The sequence below is a fragment of the Perca flavescens genome, chromosome 2, assembly GCF_004354835.1.
Source record: "Perca flavescens isolate YP-PL-M2 chromosome 2, PFLA_1.0, whole genome shotgun sequence".
Lineage (NCBI taxonomy): Eukaryota > Metazoa > Chordata > Actinopteri > Perciformes > Percidae > Perca > Perca flavescens.
The window spans coordinates 19513380-19533799 of NC_041332.1; the positions used below are offsets into that span (position 1 = coordinate 19513380).

The 20420-nt window shown below is 40.8% G+C and overlaps 1 protein-coding gene across 1 annotated transcript in view; it reads right to left on the bottom strand.

Annotated features, from left to right (window-relative positions):
* The window catches only part of evi5l (ecotropic viral integration site 5 like), a 39880-nt gene that overhangs the window by 5377 nt on the left and 14083 nt on the right, over positions 1–20420 (bottom strand). Inside the window, exons 4-18 of the mRNA XM_028600478.1 lie at positions 19649–19873; positions 17428–17502; positions 17055–17180; positions 16756–16899; positions 16554–16643; positions 15495–15592; positions 15124–15184; positions 14935–14988; positions 10317–10457; positions 6716–6832; positions 5697–5837; positions 5405–5581; positions 4373–4519; positions 3871–3966; positions 2886–2981 (exon numbers count right to left, since the gene is read on the bottom strand). Of these exons, the coding sequence (XP_028456279.1) occupies positions 2886–2981; positions 3871–3966; positions 4373–4519; positions 5405–5581; positions 5697–5837; positions 6716–6832; positions 10317–10457; positions 14935–14988; positions 15124–15184; positions 15495–15592; positions 16554–16643; positions 16756–16899; positions 17055–17180; positions 17428–17502; positions 19649–19873 (1788 nt within the window). The remainder of the gene's footprint in view (positions 1–2885; positions 2982–3870; positions 3967–4372; positions 4520–5404; positions 5582–5696; positions 5838–6715; positions 6833–10316; positions 10458–14934; positions 14989–15123; positions 15185–15494; positions 15593–16553; positions 16644–16755; positions 16900–17054; positions 17181–17427; positions 17503–19648; positions 19874–20420) is intronic.

Sequence of the window (20420 nt, forward strand, 5' to 3'; positions counted from 1 at the left end):
GTTAGTTACCCTGTCTGTCGTACTTAACCCATTCATTCCTACTGAAGATGTAAATGTTTCAAAATTAAAAAGGTGTGCCTTTTTCCTTTAACAGCTGGGCACTGTAGTTTTTAGCAAATGTTACTTAAACATGAACAGTGTGGCTCATTGATGTGTTTTAATAGCCTTTGGACAACAATGGAGCTCTATGGCAGATGGGAATAACAGCCTTTTTATTATCAACATATAAATATATAGTTAACTTGCACTCACAATCAAGAGTGTAAACCAATTGGATATCAATGAGGGAGAAAATGTGAAGGCATGTTAAAAATATATTTATGGATTAATCTGATGGTTTTATATCATTTACTTCAGATTGTCGATCATTAAGTTAACAATAATTTGTTGAGGAGGGAAAACCTACAAAGTGATAAACTTTAAGTGAAGTAGCATTCATATTTCCAGCAAAACATCTGCCCCATCTGTAAGGATGACGATGCTATACAGTACAGTGTATGTACAGTATTAGCTGAAGTGTTTGTAATCTTAAATGTACACCCCTTCTCCAAGATCCGTGTTGATGTTTTGAAAGTCAAAAGTTCTCAGCTGAGTTTCTAAACATCATAAGTGAAATGTAAGAATTTTATATATAATAGTATATACTTACATAATAATAGACTAAGGTTTAATAAGTCTATAAATTGTGTTTAATTTGTTAGGTGAGCCTCTGCAAAAGTATGAAATGGTGCTGGGAATTTTTTTTAACAGGTTGTTGGGTGTGAGAAAAAAAAAAAGCCCACTGATCTGAATCTTGCTTACCATTTGAGGTTGTGCAAATAGAGCAGGTGGGTCTTTACAGCTAAATCTAAGCACAAGAGGTCTCTCACCTGTCATGTGGTGATAACTAGATTTTAAAATTGTACAAATGAAAAAGTAAAAAAAAAATAAAAAAATGTGTTTGCATCTTTCCACTCTATCGCTGCCAGCCAGCTTTCAGATTACAGTGGTTGTTCTGTCTGACAGAAGAGCTACCGCCGCATTTTATCTACACATGCATGCTTTTTCTGTGTTAACATTGCATGTACCACAGTGACTCATGACAAATCTCAGAGGTTTTTGTTTCCCCCTATCATACACTTAGGCTAGCTGTAGGGTAAGGGGAGGGGAGGGGAGGGGAGGAGGAGGGGGGGGGGGGGAGGAGGATGGGGGGGGAACCAGTGGTTAACCAGTGGAAATGTTTTGACTGTCTGATTTCTCTTAAAGCTACAGCTAAATAAAGAACATAAGTCATTTTCTATCAGTTTGCTTCTGCAATACAAACAGGTTAAATAATATCAAAATGTGCTGCCTTTGCAAAACTGCTAAATTCATGTCAAGCTGAATCATCCTGAATAACATGTATAAATGTGTGTAAAATCATCTGCATTATGAAGAACCAGTCATCATGTATCATCACTGTTAATATGACTCAATCATAAGATGATCGCTTTGAGGACTACACTGAGATTTTTCTAAATGGTTCATTGCTTCCACATCTGTAGTCACGCAAGTTTCGGTCTCATTTATAAAACCACTGCTTTGATAAAAAAAGGTGGGGGGAGTAGAAGAAAAGAGAGGAGCAGTAAAGGGCAGGACAGTCTCATCACACCCCCTCATTTCAAAGTTTAAATACTTCCCTCCTAGTCACGCACTTGAGACTCTCTGAATGAACAAACCCATGAGTGAGTGTCTGGTGAAAACTTTGAGTCTCCAAAACCGGGTGGGAAAGGCATTCATAAACCCGAGAGGTCATTGAAATTTAACAATCCACAAGTCGCCTCTGAAGGGAAAATAAAAACTGGAGTTACAATAGATGTTTTAACCCGACAGTGACAGAGTGAATGAACAACGGTGTACAAAAAGTTGCACAACTGTGAAAAAAAAAATTTCTGAATATCACACACTCTTTTGAAACCTATTCATCTTTAGGAATTAACGTTCACGGTGAACCCAATGATGAGAATACAGTTGTTGGGGAAAGAGCAGTGGTCTCCTTTACGAGTAAGACATTAACACAACTGAGTGAGTGTACGTGGGTGGAAGTGGCGTCTGTTGTGAGGCTGCATGTATTACAAGATTTGTCTGTGTAGGTTTGCAAGGCTCCAGGTTATCTATGTGTATACACGCACTGTGTGTGTCTTATATGGGATGTCATATTCCTACATAGCTAGCTAGCTACCTAGCCACAGTGACAGATTGACGCTGATGTAGACGTTGTCTGTCGATTTATGGAAATATCATCCCTAACATCGACATCTTTCTTAGATCAATGTGCTGCCACAGCTTCCATGTTGACTGAATAGAAGGCAAAACAAAACAACCACCTTTCCCAAAAAGAAAACAGCTGGCTGCAACAAAGGATTCATTATTTTCTCGATTAATCATTTGGCCTAAAACATTGCCATTGAAAAATTGCCATCACAGGTTCCCAGAGCCCAATGTGATGTCTTCAAATTGCTTGACAGAAAATGGGGGAGGGGGGGGAGAGAGGATGAAGCACACACTACCAGGTGAGCTAGAGGGCGCCCAGGAATATAGCATTTTTGAATTAAACTCGATTATAAAAATTGTTGCTGCCACTCAATATTATTTCAACTTATTATTTCAGCTCTAGCTGGAACAGTGAAAGGCTGATGGAAAACACACTGCTGATGTTCATTTTTGTCTGCAGTGAAGAAAACAAAAGTGAACAATAATATCAGAAAGGGACACTGCAAGTGTCATAACCGCTTACTGTGTTGCAGCAGTAAAGAGTACGCTACAAAGTGCCGTTACCATGGTATCATTTGTTTTTAATACGAGTATCAGAGTTAGTTTGTGTGTGTGTGTGCGTGTGTGTGTGTGTGTGTGTGTGTGTGTCCAACCTCATTCTTGAGCTCAGTGATTTGATCCCGGAGCTCGTTAATGTACTGTCTGGAGTCTGAGTGATTCAACTGGCCCTGGATCAGACCTTCCTCCTTCTGAAAAACACATTTTACACACTGAAGGTTAAATTCACAGCTTCTTTACTGTTACAATATTGTTGAATCAAATCACTAGGAATGCAACGAATACAGATTTTTGGGGTTCGGCCGAATACCGAATCCACTGGTTAAGATTCTGCCGAATCCTACTCCCATCCTCAGTCCATTAACACAGTAAACACATTAATGAAGTAAACAACGTCCACAGCCTCTAAAATAGCTATCGCCAGATGAGGCAAATTTTCGCTAACCAGTGTATGACGAAGGTGTTGTGAAATGTTTGTTTAAAGCACTTAAATAAGAAACGGTGATTAAAACTCACTATTTACAGTACTTGATTTACAGCTGATATGTGAAAAGGTACACAACCTTATTTGTTTAACAGTAATTTAGTTTTACTGCGAACCGTCACAGGAAGTGCTTTTATTTTGAAGTAGCCTACACGGAAGTTGTCTGTTGTGTACTCTTGCTAGCTTACTGAAATGAACGTGAGACGCTAGATGCAAAACATGTCCGTCAAGCTTAAGTTGTTCACTTTCTTGTGTGTAAAATGGCAACATATTGAACAGTAAATGTTCACAGTAGTCATTTGAAGCCATTCCACTACAGAAGGCATGTTGGGTGGGTGAAATTAGAAAGCTAACGTTAGCTAATGAGCAGCAGCCGAGTAAAAAGCCCATTAGTCGGCCGAATCCTGGATTCGGTGCAACACACACACACACACACACACACACACACACACACACACACACACACACACACACACACACACACACACACACACACACACACACACACACACACACACACACACACACACACACACACACACACACACACACACACACACACACACACACACACACACACACACACACACACACACCTGTATCTCGAGATCAGCAATCTTCTGCCTGAGTTCAGCCATGGCAGCCATGCTGTCTGCTTCCCTCAGTCTCACCGCCATCACCTCCTCTTTACTCTACGTGTATGAGGGGAGAGAGAAAATGTCTTGCTTAAGCTTAGCTGAACTGGATGTGGATGACAACGATATACTGGATTTCAGTGATTTCAGGATATTGACGATGCATCGTAAACTGTCTCACTCCCTCCATCTACGTCCTGCTCTGTCCTCCACCTGAGACTGACTTCTCATTCATCTTTCTGGAAACATTTTCTATTTCTCTTCTACAAAATCTATTTGGTCCTGACTTTTTATTTCCCTTCTCCATTGTTTCCTGCCTCTTAATATGCTTTTTTATCTCTGTTTTGTCTTCATTCCTTGTTTTTTTTCCGCTATCCAGTTATTAGCGTCTCATTACTGTATGTAAATATCTTTTATGTTTCATTAAGTTGGACCAGGAAAACGTTGCTCTCCACATCCAGACCTTGCAGTCAGACTCGGCCTGCTTCCTTTTCATCTCGTTGAGCTGGGCCTGGAGAGCTTTGTTCTGATTAGCCAGCATCTGGAGCCGGTCCTGCAGGGCGGAGCGTTCCTGGTCATTGCGACCAATCAGCTTGCTGTGGATCTGGTTCTAGAATGAAGGAGGTCAAATGGGAGAGGGTGAGGAGAGCTCTAACAAATTATTATTTTCATCATGGTTGGTTTTGTTCCTGTTCCGGTCCTGCAGGGCGGAGCGTTCCTGGTCATTGCGACCAATCAGCTTGCTGTGGATCTGGTTCTAGAATGAAGGAGGTCAAATGGGAGAGGGTGAGGAGAGCTCTAACAAATTATTATTTTCATCATGGTTGGTTTTGTTCCTGATTAGTCAATTGAATCATTTAGTCTGTGAAATGTAAGAAAATAGTAAAAAAAATGCCCTGTAAAGTATTCAATTTACAGTGATACAGTAAAGCTGGAACCAGCAAATGCTGTTAAAAGACTTACAATCAACTGGATATCAAACTTTGTGTTTATTACTTTCATGATTTTATCATCGCTGTTCCTATAAAATGCTTGAAACAACAGGGTTTATATATGCAGGTATAACAGGTGCACAGTTACACTCAGGAACCTTAACATTAGCCTGTGAGAGCGGTAGGTTTAATGCCTATGTTTATTAATGATTTTGTTCATTATGTGAGCCAGTTGTCCTGTTTATGAGGACATAAAGGATGTACTTTCCAAAATGACCTCCATTTATGATGATTTTTACTGGCTGGTTGATTATGATAAAATATGAGTTGTGCTTCAAGAAAGGAACCTTTTTGTAGCAGATTTTATTTGCCAAGCTTTGGAGAGAACAAGCTGTAAAATAACCTATAATTCTGTGGAATGTAACCGCAACTGAAATTTTGGAGTCTTAGAAACTCATGAGGGTTGGGCACTTTGTGTGCATGACACGGAAATAAAGAAGAAATCATCAATCATATACCCTATCTCTGACTGACTGACAGACAGTGCGGACAGTACGCCTCACCTGGCTCTCCAGCTGCAGGGCTTTGAGTTTGACCTCTCGGAGCTCAGCCTGAGCCTGGGCCTCCCTCAGTCTGACCGTCATCAGTTTGTCCTGCAGCTCGTTCATGGCGTTCTTCTTCGGGGACTCTTTCCAGTGGCCGCCCCCACCACCTGTGCTGCCGCCACGGGACATATGATGCTGCAGAAACACAGAGTAGCGTAGGTGTAACTGTCCTGCCACTGCACAGACGGGTCACGTGAACATACACACACAAGTAGTTTATAGTGAAACAGCAGCAGTTTGTGTGAGTTACCTGCCAGCGCTGGTTGAGCTCAGTGACTGTGTCCTGCATCTCTCTGAATGAGCGCAGCGTCTCCAGCTCCCTCAACTTCATCTGCTTCACCTCCTCCTGCAGAGCTGCCATGTTGTTCTCGTCAGGCAGGCAAGTGCTTCTCTGAATAATAAACATGTACATTTTACAGTTTAAAAAAAACAAAGCAGCCATGCTAACGGCGCTGTGGGGCTGACTTAGGCACAACGCTAAACGCTAACTGATGTTAAGCAGGTATAATACTTGCCAAAAATGACCATGTTTGATCATCTTAGGTTAGTGTGTAAGCATGCTAATATTACTAATTAGCACTAAACACAAAGTACAGCTGAGGCTGATGGGATTGGCATTTACTTTACAGGTATTTGGTCATAAACAAAATTAAATATTTTAACTGGTGATGTCAAGGATGAAATGTTAAGGGGTCAACAAAGTTATTACAATTCATCCTGAGGGGGACATCAATGTCTTGAACAAATTTCATGGCAATCCATCCAATAGCCGTTGAGACATTTAACTCAAAAACTACAAATGTCAACTGGTTGAGGTGAATCACCAAAGTCAGTAGGCTTCACTCTCTGGGAACAGTTAATTTCTGAATACACATTAGTTGTTAGTCTGCACCAAAGTGGTGTACCGACCAACAGACAAACCGACAGACAGACAATGACATACATAGAGCTGCTGGTTTGAAACAGGAAAATTGTAAAAGCAAACACTGCCAGAGGCATATTTGCTTTTTCTAGCTTTCATTCTTATGTTAGAGTAAAATCATCATCAAGAGGAAGCGGTGTTGTGTCTTAACACCTTATGAAGTAAAACCGAAAGCTCAAAATGTCAAATAGGCCATGGCTTTGTTTGGAATAACTTTAACACTTTAACAGCTTAGTTCACAGTGAGACAATCTTTAACACATGCACAGTTGCCCACGCCTGCTGTCCCTGCTCATCTTTCACACCCAGTTCTCTCTCACACAGTAAAACATGGGTCTGTTAGCTCACCTTCTCCAGGTCCAGGACCTTGTCTTGCATTTCTTTCAGCGCTCCCAGCAGTTCGGCCTCGCGCAGCCTCGACTCCTCTAGCTGGGTCTGCAGATTGCTCACAAACTGCTCTGTGTACTGAAACAAACATCCCTGGCATTACACAGGAATATGGTATAACAGGGCAGTGTGGCTTGATGCCAACTTTGATAATTTTTTAATCAGCTGTCTTGAGATTGTGTTGCTATACATATATTTACTCACTATTGGGAATATTAGTTGAACGGAGGAGTCGACTAACCTTGTTTCGGCCTCATACTAAATTGAAATCCTTCAACAGTTTTTGTGTTATTGTCATATTGCAGATGGTGGAGTAAGTCATGACTAAGAGTTTAGCTTTTTACCACAGTGTGTCAAAGGATGTGAATTATACCACAAGCTGCTGCTATATTGCGTTCTGTTTCTTTTGACTTTTCCGCTGATATAGCTAACAGTAAATGGAGTATTCACACACTGTCATGCACTCCTGAATCCTTGCATGCCCTTTGCGAATTTTCTCCAAAGGATAACATTGGTGAAAAGTTTTCTACATTCAGGGACGATGGCAGGAAATCTGCAGCAATACATTTGATTCCTTGGCTGCAGCCACAAAAGCAAACAAGAGTTATTGCATTATTCGTCATTTCTGTCACAAACAAATCAACAGCATCAATAATGACATGCCACTTTAACCCCTGATCGGGATCATCTGCAGCTTGTCTGCATGCGGAAACTAAATAGAAATGTTCAAAATGTTTGAAACAATGTCAGCGGTTTTATTTCGGTTCTGTGACGGGTGTTCCCAGTACTTGATAAATGTCTGTATTGTAACCAAATTTCAGAATAGCTGATCAACAAAATGAAGTTGGTATTAAGCAGCACCTCTGCCCCACTGACTCAAGGCAAGGCAAGACAAGGCAAGGCAGCTTTATTTGTATAGCACATTTCAGCAACAAGGCAATTCAAAGTGCTTTACATAAAACATTAAAAACAGTTAGAAAACAATTAAAAACAATTTCAAAGCATTAAAACAATTAACAACAATTTAAGATCATTAAAAGACAAGAATAAAATGTAAAGTGCAGTATAAGAATTTTAAAGAAAGAGCAGTTAAAAAAAGGTTATTTAAAGAAAGGCAACATTAAAAAGATATGTCTTCAGCCTGGATTTAAAAGAACTGAGAGTTGCAGCGGACCTGCAGTTTTCTGGAAGTTTGTTCCAGATATGTGGAGCATAAAAACTGAACGCTGCTTCCCCCTGTTTAGTTTTGACTCTGGGAACAACAAGTAGACCTATCCCAGACGACCTGAGAGGTCTGGTTGGGTCATAATGTAGTAGCAGATCAGAAATGTATTTTGGCCCTAAACCATTTAGTGATTTGTAAACCAGCAAAAGTATTTTAAAATCAATTCTTTGAGGCATTGGAAGCCAGTGTAAAGACTTCAGTACTGGAGTGATGTGATCCACTTTCTTGGTTTTAGTGAGGACTCGAGCAGCAGCGTTCTGACTCAGTTGCAGTTGTCTGATTGATTTTTTAGGGAGATTTGTAAAGACACTGTTACAGTAGTCAAGTCTACTGAAGATAAAAGCATGGACAAGTTTTTCCAAATCCTGCTGAGACATAAGTCCTTTAACCCTTGATATATTTTTAAGGTGATAATAGGCTGATTTTGTAATTGTCTTAATGTGACTTTTAAAATTCAGGTCTGAGTCCATGACTACACCAAGATTTCTGGCTTTGTCTGTTGTTTTTAACATTGTCGTTTGAAGCGGAGTGCTGACCTTTAATCGTTCCTCTTTTGCTCCAAAAACAACCACCTCAGTTTTTTCTTCATTTAATTTAAGAAAGTTATGGCACATCCAGTCGTTAATTTGTTCAATGCACATATTCAGTTGTTGTATTGGGCTATAATTCCCTGGCGATAAGGTTATGTAAATTTGTGTGTTATCCGCATAACTATGGTAACTTATTTTGTTGTTTTCCATAATCTGAGCCAGTGGAAGCATGTAGATGTTGAACAGAAGAGGCCCCAGAACTGAGCCTTGGGGAACTGCGCATGTCATATTTGTATGCTCAGATGTATAATTACCTATAGACACAAAGTAGTCCCTATTCTTTAAATAGGATTCAAACCACTTTAGTACTGAGCCAGAAAGACCAACCCAGTTTTCCAATCGGTCAAGTAATATGTTGTGGTCGATTGTATCAAATGCAGCACTGAGATCAAGTAATACTAAGACTGACTCAGAGTGATGTCAGAAAATAGAAAGAAAGTTACTGTACATTTTCAAGTCACCACATCAAAGTGAAACTACAAATGTAGGGGTGTAATAGCAGCAGAAAAATAGAGAGGGCTGAGTGGAAAAATATTTCTGTATGAGGCAAATTACAAAAGCTTGAAATTGGGCGAGTACATAGCGTGCGTAAGAGAGTCTCGATTTGTCATTTTGTGCCTTTCATTGTTGGTTATCAAAGAGAACTGCGAGTATCTGGAGGTGTGTGAACTCTCGTGGGTGATGGGTGCGGGCAATCTGAGCTGGAATAAAATCACCCGTCATAGTGACATCATTTTAGACTGCTCAAGATCCCATGTTTAAAAACCTAAATAATAAATCAGTGACTTGTAAAGTAAGATTTGCTTGATTCATGTTTTGCTTGCTCCTCGTTCTGTGTGAATGATGTGTATATTTTAAAAGTGAAAAGTACGATGTATTATTTTTGTCACGCATTATATTTTCCCAGAAGAGTTGCTGACGTGTGTGAGTTTGAACTGGAAATCATTTGTAAAGACCGCTGGTCCAGACCAGAAGGGTTTGTTTTTGTCTAGGTTAATAAAGTGGTAGTTGAACAAAAGGGACAGTCATTTTGAAACTCTTTTGTATTCCTAACATGTTCATTACAAACAGCTGCTAGTGTACTTATAAAAATAATGTGCTCTTCAAACATTAGAAAAGATGTGGTATTATATTCCCAATTAATGTCCTCCAATAGCACCATATACAGGCAGAGAAGATTGCTCAGTCTCCTGGGAATATAAACATGTTTCATAATCCAGTGATGGAGAGAGTTTTCAGAACAGTAACAGTACTACAATGTAAACATACTCTATTACAAGTAATATTTGCTAAATGTACTTGAAGTATCCAAATTTAAAGTACTCAATGAATAGAAATTGAGTGTGATACTATTTAATATAAACATATTAGATTTCTATTGCTGACATATTCACATACAAGTACTATGTTACTGTTGTAGTTGGTCAAGGTGGAGCGATTAACTACATAATATACTGTTGGGTAGATTAATTTATAACATCATATTTTATACATTTCTTCTTTCTTATGTTTTGAATGCAAAATCTTAGTTTGTAAAGCAAATAACTCTAGCGGTCAAATAAATGTAGTGGAGTAAAAATTGCAATACTTCCCTCTGAAATGCTCATACTAGATGTCAGGGGGGTCAAGAAGTGACAAGCTTTGATACAATCTGTATACTTGTATACAGTACCATACTAGTAGGGTTGGGACGAGACGAGATTTTAAAACTCTTTTACAGAAAACTTGATTGTGGGTTGGTGATTACCTTCTGTTGCTGCAGCTCTTTGATGGTGTCCTGCGCTTTCTCGAGGCTCTCGCTGGCTGTGCTGCACTGCTGCCTCACCACAGCCAGCTCCCGTTTGATCACGTAGTTCTCCTCTGCTTCCTGCGCCCTCGTCACCTGACCCTGGAACAACAGGCCAGAGGGTCAAGATCAGCTGTGGAGTTTAAACTTTAAAATGCAGGCTGTATACCAATTTAGGGAAAACAGTCAGTCATTCTAGGCATCTAGGGTATGCAACATTCTTATGCTTAAGGGAAACTTTGCTGCATGGTAGATAGCAGATTGTTTTTTAGCCTTAAAAGGAATAGTTTGGAATTTTGGGAAATACACTTATTTGCTTTATTGCAGAAGGCTTGCCGAGAAGATAGATACCACTCTCAAATCTGTCCTTAAAATACAAAGGTACAGCCAGCAACGGGTTAGCTTAGATTAGCATAAAGACTGGAAATAGCTAGCTTGGTGCTGTTCGAAGGTAAAAAAAAAGAATCTGCCTATCAGCAGCTCTAAAGCTTACTAATAAACATGTTACATCTCTTTTGGTTAACCCCCTGTAAAACCACAATTGTGACCTTGACCAACTGCCACTTTGCTCGTTCCATGATGTCTCTCAATCATGGGTGGGCCAAATTCTCTGGGCGGGCAAAGCAGAGAAAGGGGAGGTAACCTTGCTCCTTATGACCTCATAAGGAGAAGATTCCAGATCGGCTCATCTGAGCTTTCATTTTCTCAAAAGGCAGAGCAGGATACCCAGGGCTCGGTTTACACCTATCGCCATTTCTAGCCACTGGAGGACCATAGGCAGGCTGGGGGAATGCATATGAATGTTAAAATACCTCATAAAGTGAAATTTTCATGCCATGGGACCTTTAAACAAACACAATGTGATGTGTTAATTAGTGAGCTTTAGAAGTGCTGGTATGTGGATTTTGTTACCTTTGGACAGAGTCAGGCTAGCTGTGTCTCTGTGTTTCCAGTTTTTATGCTAAGCTAACTATCTCCTGGTGCTTTTTTTTTATAGGCATTTTAGGCATTTGTTGATAGGACAGCTTGGACAGCTTAGACATTAAAAGGGGATAGAGAGGGCGAATGACACGCAGCAAAGGGCCACAGGTCAGAATTAAACCCACAGCAAGGACTGAGCCTCTGTACCTGGGGTGCACGCTCTACTAGGAGAGCTACCAAGGCTTGGTAGCTTCATATTTAGCGTACAGACATGAGAGTCTTCTTTTCTAACTCTCGGCAAGAAAGCAAATAAGCACATTACCCAGAATGTCTAACTATGTAGGATATTTAATTAACATTTTGGTAAGGTGTATTTATAATGAAAATAGTAATGGCAGTTATAAATGTAAACTTTTACATGCCACATGCAGGGATTGTACAACCTTATTAGAACGTATTAGATTGTCCATCATGAATAAACAGTACGTGCATTTAGGGATTACAGGACGGTCTTATGAACTGAACATAACAGGACGGTCTTATGAACTGAACAGATATTCAACAATATTCTTTTCATGCACTTTTGGTTGGTTATTGTTGAGAGGGAGAGAAGCAGTGCAGGAGAGCAGAAGGAGGAGGAAGAGGGAGGTGCGAAGAGGGCAGAGGACAGTGAGGTCAGTGGGAAAGTGGTTCACAGTACTGTACCTGTATCAGTCTGTCTGCCAGAGCGGCACTCTCCTACAATGCAGCGAAGAAGAGGAACAAGAGGGTGAAAAAAAAGAGATGAAGAGAAAGTGATAGACAGTGGGACACCAGGGAGGAAAAACCACAACAGAACCTAAAAGGAAATTCAAGGAAATAAAGAAACGGGATCACAGGTTGAGGAATCAATGGTAGAGAAGACGCAGCAGTGAGATCACTCAGAAAAAAGTGTTTACAGAAAGTAGAAAAGATTAAAAACCAGAGCGTGCTGGAGCAGAGAGGGGAAAAACTATGAGCTCACAAATTTAAACCCAGAGTGAAATCTCATTACAGTGTTTAAAGGTGACCTATTATATAGCATTTTCAGGTTCAAACTTGTGTTTTGTGTTTGCGCTAGAACATACTTTTATGTTCAATAAACACTTTCTGATACTGCCCATGGCTGCTGTTCCTGCATTCACACTCTGTCTGAGACGCTCTGTTGGAGCGACTGTCTCTTTAAGCCCCCTCTGGAAAAAGCCCAGTCTTCTTTGCCTGGCCAGCATGTTTCCGCATCTCCGAGTCTCCTGGAATCTCCTCTGTGTTGTTTCACTTGTTGCAGCTGGAGACTGACTGCAACGGCGTATATAGCAGGACTTTGTACCGTGAAGTATCCCCCATAAAGGCTTCTAAACCAAATACTACACAGCCGGACAGTAATGTGACCCGAAATTTGGGAGAAATTACCAACATTCGCCACCAAGATTACAGCTATCTGCCGTTAGCATGCAGCTACTTAATAATTAGCAGCAGGCTGACATTAGATATGGGAGTGCAGCAGCACTTTCTACTGTCAGAAATCACAGATACAGTGGGGGAAATAAGTATTTGACCCCTTGCTGATTTTGCAGGTTTGCCAACTTACAAAGAATGCAAAAATCTACAATTTTAATCATATGTACATTCTAACAGTGAAAGACAGAATCCCAAAGAAAATTCCAGAAAATCACATCATATGAATTTATTAAAATTGATAACCATCTGATGAGGAAAAACAAGTATTTGACCCCCTGGACAAACAGCAAGTATTCTGGCTCCTACAAGCCAGTTAGTCTTTCTTTAAGACACAGCCCCAATCCGAACCAATTATCTACATCAAATACACCTGCCTCACCTCGTTACCTGTATAAAAGACACCTGTCAACACCCAAACAACCATCATCCAACTTCACCACCATGGGCAAGACCAAAGAGCTTTCTACGGACATCAGGGACAAGATTGTTGATCTGCACAAGGCTGGGATGGGCTACAAGAGAATCGGAAAGCAACTTGGAGAGAAAAGATCAACTGTCGGTGCAGTTATCAGGAAATGGAAGAAGCACCACACCACCGCCAACCTCCCTCGGTCTGGGCCTCCACACAAGATCTTGCCTCGTGGGGTGTCCCTGATCATGCGAACGGTGAGGAATCATCCCAAAACCACAAGGGGGGGAACTGATGAATCAACTGAAGGCAGCTGGGACCACAGTTACAAAAAGAAACGGTTGGTAAACACACTACGCCGTCATGGGTTGAAATCCTGCAGCGCACGCAAGGTCCCCCTGCTCAAGAAGAAACATGTACAGGCCCGCATGAAGTTCGCCATTCACCACCTGGACGACTCAGAAGAGGCCTGGAAGAAGGTGATGTGGTCAGATGAGACCAAAATAGAACTTTTCAACTTGTCGTGTTTGGAGGGCAAAGAACACAGAGTACAACCCAAAGAACACCATCCCCACCGTCAAGCATGGTGGTGGCAACATCATGCTTTGGGGGTGCTTTTCAGCCAAGGGGACGGGACAACTCCATCGTATTGAGGGGAGGATGGACGGGGCCATGTATCGTGGAATTCTGGACCGACATGTCCTTCCCTCAGTGAGAGAGCTGAAGATGGGTCGAGGATGGGTGTTTCAGCACGACAACGACCCTAAGCACACCGCCAAAGCAACAAAAGGGTGGCTGAAGAAGAAGCACATCAAGGTTCTGGAGTGGCCTAGCCAGTCTCCAGACCTGAATTCGATTGAAAATCTTTGGAGGGAGCTTAAAATTCGAGTTGCCAGGCGACAACCTCGGAACCTGAATGATTTGGAGGCTGTCTGCAGGGAGGTGGGCCAACATCCCTGCGAAATGTGCACAAACCTTGTCACCAACTATAAAAACCGTTTGACATCTGTGCTGGCCAATAATGGCTTTTCTACAAAATATTAACATGCTGTTTGTCCAGGGGGTCAAATACTTGTTTTTCCTCATCAGATGGTTATCAATTTTAATAAATTCATATGATGTGATTTTCTGGAATTTTCTTTGGGATTCTGTCTTTCACTGTTAGAATGTACATATGATTAAAATTGTAGATTTTTGCATTCTTTGTAAGTGGGCAAACCTGCAAAATCAGCAAGGGGTCAAATACTTATTTCCCCCACTGTACATGTTTCTAAATCAAATACTACCCAATCGGACATGTTTCTTCAGTAATGCAACCCGAAATTGGGGAGAATTTAACAACATTGGCAGTCAAGATTACAGTTTTCCCTGGTGTTAGCATGTAGCTACATGTGACAATGTTAACACCACAGTAGTGGTTCTTGTTCTTGTTCTTGTTCTTGTTCGGAGCAGATGACTAATCAATGCCAGCTAAGTGTTACGTGACACCTAGCCGAGTGTAGAAAAAACTGTTGAAACTGGAGCGTTCAAAACAGTTGGAAATCTGAACATTTTAGCTCACAGGGATTTCTCTGAAATATGTTTACGTCATTATTTGGCCACGTTTAACATGAAAATCCGACATTACAACATTATAGATATGACAGAAAATGTGGAAAAGCATAATATGTCACCTTTAACTAGATCTGATCAAAACGTGAAGAGTCTTGTCAATAATGCTGCACAAACCGTTTTAGGCATTTAGATAAGTTGGAATCAAACCCCATTTCTTACCTTCTCCAGCGTCTCAATCCTCTGCTTCAGCAGCCTGTTTTCTGTGCGTAACCTCTGAACAAAGAGAATGGGGGTTGAGGTACAAAAGTTACATTGCCCATTTATTTCTTAATAATAGTAAAAGTGCAAATTGGAATATCCACACAATGCACAAATACATAAAATACAAACACAGCTAAGCAGACACACCTTGATCTCAATTTGTTCCTCCATTTCTTTGTTCTTGATTGCGGTATATTCTTTCTCAAGTCTGATAAAAAAATAAACAAAAACACAGGATTATGCAATGTTATCTCAACATTTAAATATTTTTCAAAGAATAATGGTGGCTTTGGTTTGTTGATTGGTGGTCCATTTCAATAATAATTGCTTAAAAAGCAAAAGACGATAGAACAGACAGTGCGTCTTCCCCAGTTAACACTTAAAACAAGACAATCACACATGAAACACAGGATGTGAGTGTGCTTCAGAGCAACAACTCAGCATTAGCAAGACAGAAATACAAATCCTACTGCCCATATGGTCTTACTAGTCATTAGTTGAGTAATGAGCACTCTTACTTCTTCATCCTCTTGGGGTTGTATTTGACCTGGTAGGCCCTGAGGATCAGCTTGTCTGGGCAGCTGTCAAACTGGTGGGGGATCACTTTCTGGAAATGCTGCCAGAGCCGGAAGGAATCAGACACAAGATTAGAGCTTAAGACAGACAATGATGCTCATTCATAATGCAGAGGCAGGCAGACACATTTTAGACTAGTGAAGAAGAGGGGCTGAGGCCCTGCTTTGGACTTGTGACGAACCATCAGCTGCTGCATTTTTGGAACTACGATGGTTCAGATATACTGAGATTCACAGACAATAAGGTTTATATATATTAATAGATTTAACTTTAATAAACTATGATGACACTTAATAATTTTGGTAATTTTTCAATCAAAATTTGCTGCTCGTCTTTGTTACATATGACTATAAAGTGTCTAGCGAGCTTGGACTTTGGGTCAACGGAAACAAGGGTCAACTGAAACTTGGGCTTTGGTAAGTTATAATGGCTGTTTTTCACCATTTTCTGAGATTTTATGGACAAACCGGATGCAATTAATCAAATGAATATTCACCAGATTAATCAATGATAAAAATAATAATTATAGGTAGTAGCAGTTCCTAATTTATATTACCCTATTACCCTAAAAGCAAGAGCGGAGAAAATAAACAAGAAATGGACTTCTGACCGGTACAACCTTTGATTTTTTTTCTTTGATTTTGTCTGTAATTAGAGATCGGGTACAATAAACAACAATCAATACAATTCTAAAAACTGTAAAAACTGGTGGGTTTTTACAAAACGAGCAACAAACACATTTTTATTTTTAACACAGTAAGACAGTGTTTCATCTCATATAAAACACTGATATACAAGCACATTACACCATCATCCAATGTGTCCTGCTTTCTGTTTCTGTTTTAAATTAGTGTAAAGTGTGACGCCTCTTTTTTATCAGAGCACATCTGTAGTTCAGGAAGCTTGCGTGCAAAAGGGGAAAGCGGAGCCTTTGACTTGCAGCTAAATCTGTACATGAAACTCATTTATGCAGCAGGTGGCATAAAGCTGCAGCTGCTTACCTGTGACATGCCCTCCATGTCCAGCTGAATGAGGTCAGTCTGGTTGTACTGCAGGATGGCCAGGCCCACACGGAAGATAATCTCTAGGCCCTACAAACAGGTCATATATTTTGTAATGCGTGCTCAGTAAGCTGAAACAGATTACTACCGAATATACGCAGTGAAACTCATCAAATACATCTTCAGAAACAAATTTTCCTACCTCATACATGAAAATATCAAAGATGCGCGTGGCGACAGGCAAAGGGAGGAAGGTTAGGAAAAGAGTGAGGAACCAGGACGAGGCATACATGGACGTGTGGAAACTCTGGGATCGAAAATGGACGTTCAGCTCTGGAAGTTGTTCCTGAAGTCAAAAAAAAGAGCATGAGCCTAAGTCTCAAAGGACATATACAAAGAAAGTGACATACTGGAGATATAAATGAATAATTTGCTGCCCCTTTGTGGATGAGTGTTACACTGCAAGCCCCATGTTTGTTAATAGACTTGCTTCCCCTTTACCTGTAGCAGATACTCAAACTGGTAGATGCAGAGGCCCAGCTCGGCCATGCTGGGTTTGAACAGCTCCCTCAGACGGTACTCCTGCATCAGACGCACAAAAACACAAAACGCCTCTTCCTCGGGCATCTTGGAGAAGGGGAGAGGGGTAAGTAAAGTTATCTTCTTATTATTCCCATAATTCACAGATAACCTCTAGAGACAACTTAATAGCCTTGCAATTTTTTCAAAATCCTGCTACATAATTGACCGTTTTGTAGTAGTCACCAGAGATATCTAGTGGGACTGATTACAATAAACCTCAGACATACTACACTGAGCCTTCTGGCAAAATATTCTCATTTTGGATAATTTACATGAAATAGTTGATCATTACCTGCATAAGCAGCAGACCAACGATGAATGCACTGCCTTGGCAGTAGCCCACCTCTCGATCCACCAGGGAGTAAGCACACACACACACACACACACACACACACACACACACACACACACACACACACACACACACACACACACACACACACACACACACACACACACACACACACACACACACAATGTGCTATGTTTATAGAAAGCAGCACAGATGACATCTGTAATTCAGACCAAACATTCAGGCTGTGAGCAACTGGATCAAAAAGTCACCAGAGGTCCCTTCATTTCCTAGCCTGGGAAAACCCTGATGAACTTTGGGCAAATTTGAGATTTGCTCTGCAAGTCCATCTGGCCAAGAGCCCATTCAAGCCCATTTCCAATTTTTCCAAACTGAGGCATGTTGAGGCGGCCTTTACACGATGACAATAGCGCAGCGACGGCAAGCAGCTTTTTGTTTACATTCAACCATGACGGCCACCGCAGCAGCCCGTTGATGCCGCTGTCGCTGTTACGTCACCCAGATCGTGGTCTGATTGATTGAAGGACTATCCAATTGCGACCAGAGGCATTCGAGTGGTGTCCTTTGGAAATGGGCTGTGAATGAACCTTCCCCAGACCCACTCTCAGTTGCAACTGAGAAGGGTCTGGTGTCAACCAGGCTATTCATTTCCTGCACAGCTGAGCTACCAGGAACCTTGACTGATGTGTAGTCAACAAGCTTGTTTCCATGACTGCGAACAAGAAATCTCCATATTGTATTGTTTCCCTACTGTGTTTGTCTCACAAACAAAATTACACTAGGAAGGTAACATTCAGCTTGGCAAGTGCAAAATGGGGAAGTTAATTACAGCCATTTAAATCCTTCCAGTTCAATGCATCTTTTTCCAAATGACTGCAGGAAGAAATGGCACTCGGATTTGATTTGACAGTAATTGTTTTCATTAACACTTGCCTGTCATGCTGATACAAATAATGTTGACTAACAATTGTTTAAAGTCAAATTTACAACATATGCTGGTTCTAGTTTCTCAAATGTTGTAATTAATTCCAACAACTCTTAGTTTGTTTTTATCTGGTTTTGCATTGTCACTAACTCCCCTGTCATTTCACATCTTGCCTCCTCGTCAGGCCTGGCTAGCAGCTTATGACCCTCACCTGGTTTCCCCTCCTCACCTGCAGCCCATTCCCTCATTAGTCCAGCAGCATTTATACAAATATTCAGCGTTACTAATTTTATATTTGCCTGATCTGCCAGTTCTGACCCTGTTTGCCTGTTTTTTGGACCTAGGGTTCTGCCTTCCCCTCTTAGGATTTGTAAGCCTGTAACTGATCTCCCGATTTTGACCCTGCCTGAACTTTCCTTACAAACTCTGACTGTCTCATCTTTGTGCTTTTGGGTTCTGCCAGTACCAGTGAACATTACAAATGTGAAGATTTACTGCTTTTTCTCTGTTTATATCAGTGTAAGTTAAACATCTGTAGGTTTTTTGACTGTTGGTCAGACAAAACAAGCATCACCTTGGGCTCTGGAAACTTGTAACGGGCATTTTTTCCAAATTATTGAAGAAATAATCAACATGCCAGTGGAGTTTAGCGCAATGGATAAATGTATTTCAGTCCCACTTTGTACTGTGCAGCTGTGTGAAAATGTGGGCAGAGCAATACACATTATTTACCTTGACAAAAAAAAAAAAAAAAAGACAGTGATAAGACAGCAAGTTGGCAAACAAGAATGAAACAATGCACTATTTCAGTTTTACAAATGTTTTAAAGCATGTTTGTCAGGCCTCAAGGATACACACAATGCATTTAGGTGAGTAACACTGAAAGTAAACATACTGTAACTCTACAGGGCACCTTTTATTAAAAGGAAAATTATTGTTACATGCAGCTCTACTTGCTTAGTAGCATCACATAAAGATATTGATGGGCATTATCTTTGCCTTTATTAGACAGAACACAGTTGAGGAAATTAAATAATGATAAAGGTCCTGGGCCACATTGCCATTACAAGGTCCATGTCTACGACACCCGATTATTAACATGTTCTCTTTACGCCCAGAACCAGAGGAGCAGAACAATACCTGATTTGGTCCTACATAAAAGTTCATAAATGACTATCATTTAAAACACTGTACCCACATTCAAACATACACATACACGTGAAAACAAAATAATCTCCTTTTCATAGATGCTATCAGGACTGCTGCAGTGCTCACCTTCATGACATTGAAAAGGACTTCCTGCCCCAGGCTGTCCTGGCCTTTGAAGAACTCATGCTCGGGGTAGGTGCGGGCAATGTCTCTGCGGATGAGTTTCTCGCAGGGGGACGACATCTTTAGCAGCTCAGAGTACTGGTTCTTCACCGGCATATCAGTGGCGTTGCCTAGTAGCTGCCAGACGATGGCACGGAAATGATGAGGGATGCCTTTCCTGATCAACTCCTGGAGGAAAGAGAGAGAGAGAGACATTAAAGAGGATTAATACCTTGCTGCTTTATGTGGTGAAGGATGCAATTGTAAGCATCTCTTGAAGAGCAAAGAGCAGAGAAGAGGAATCAATGATGTGATAATGAATACATATATTTACAAGGGTAATTTATTATCATGTTGTAATTACAGCCGCTCATTAATTATGATTTATCACTCTTCACAATAATTCTTCACCTACTTGTGTTTTTCCCAAGCCAATCATTAAAGCCAAACTATGTACAGTTTGCAGCCAGCCGGTGTCATTTTGCTTGGTTTGTCTGCTCTCCCATTTTGCCCTGACTCATTTAGCTGTCCCTTCCCTCATCCATCTTCTCTTCCCCTGGGTTTCCTCTTTTTGTCACAGAGGACACATAAAGACACAAAGAGGAAAGAAGGGGAGAGAGAGGATGAAGAGAGAGAGGCGTATTGGTGGAGTGCAACTTAAAGGCATTGGCGTATATGGTGTAAGTATTATGTTATAAAGTATTATATTAACACAAGCAATCATGAAGGTTTTCTT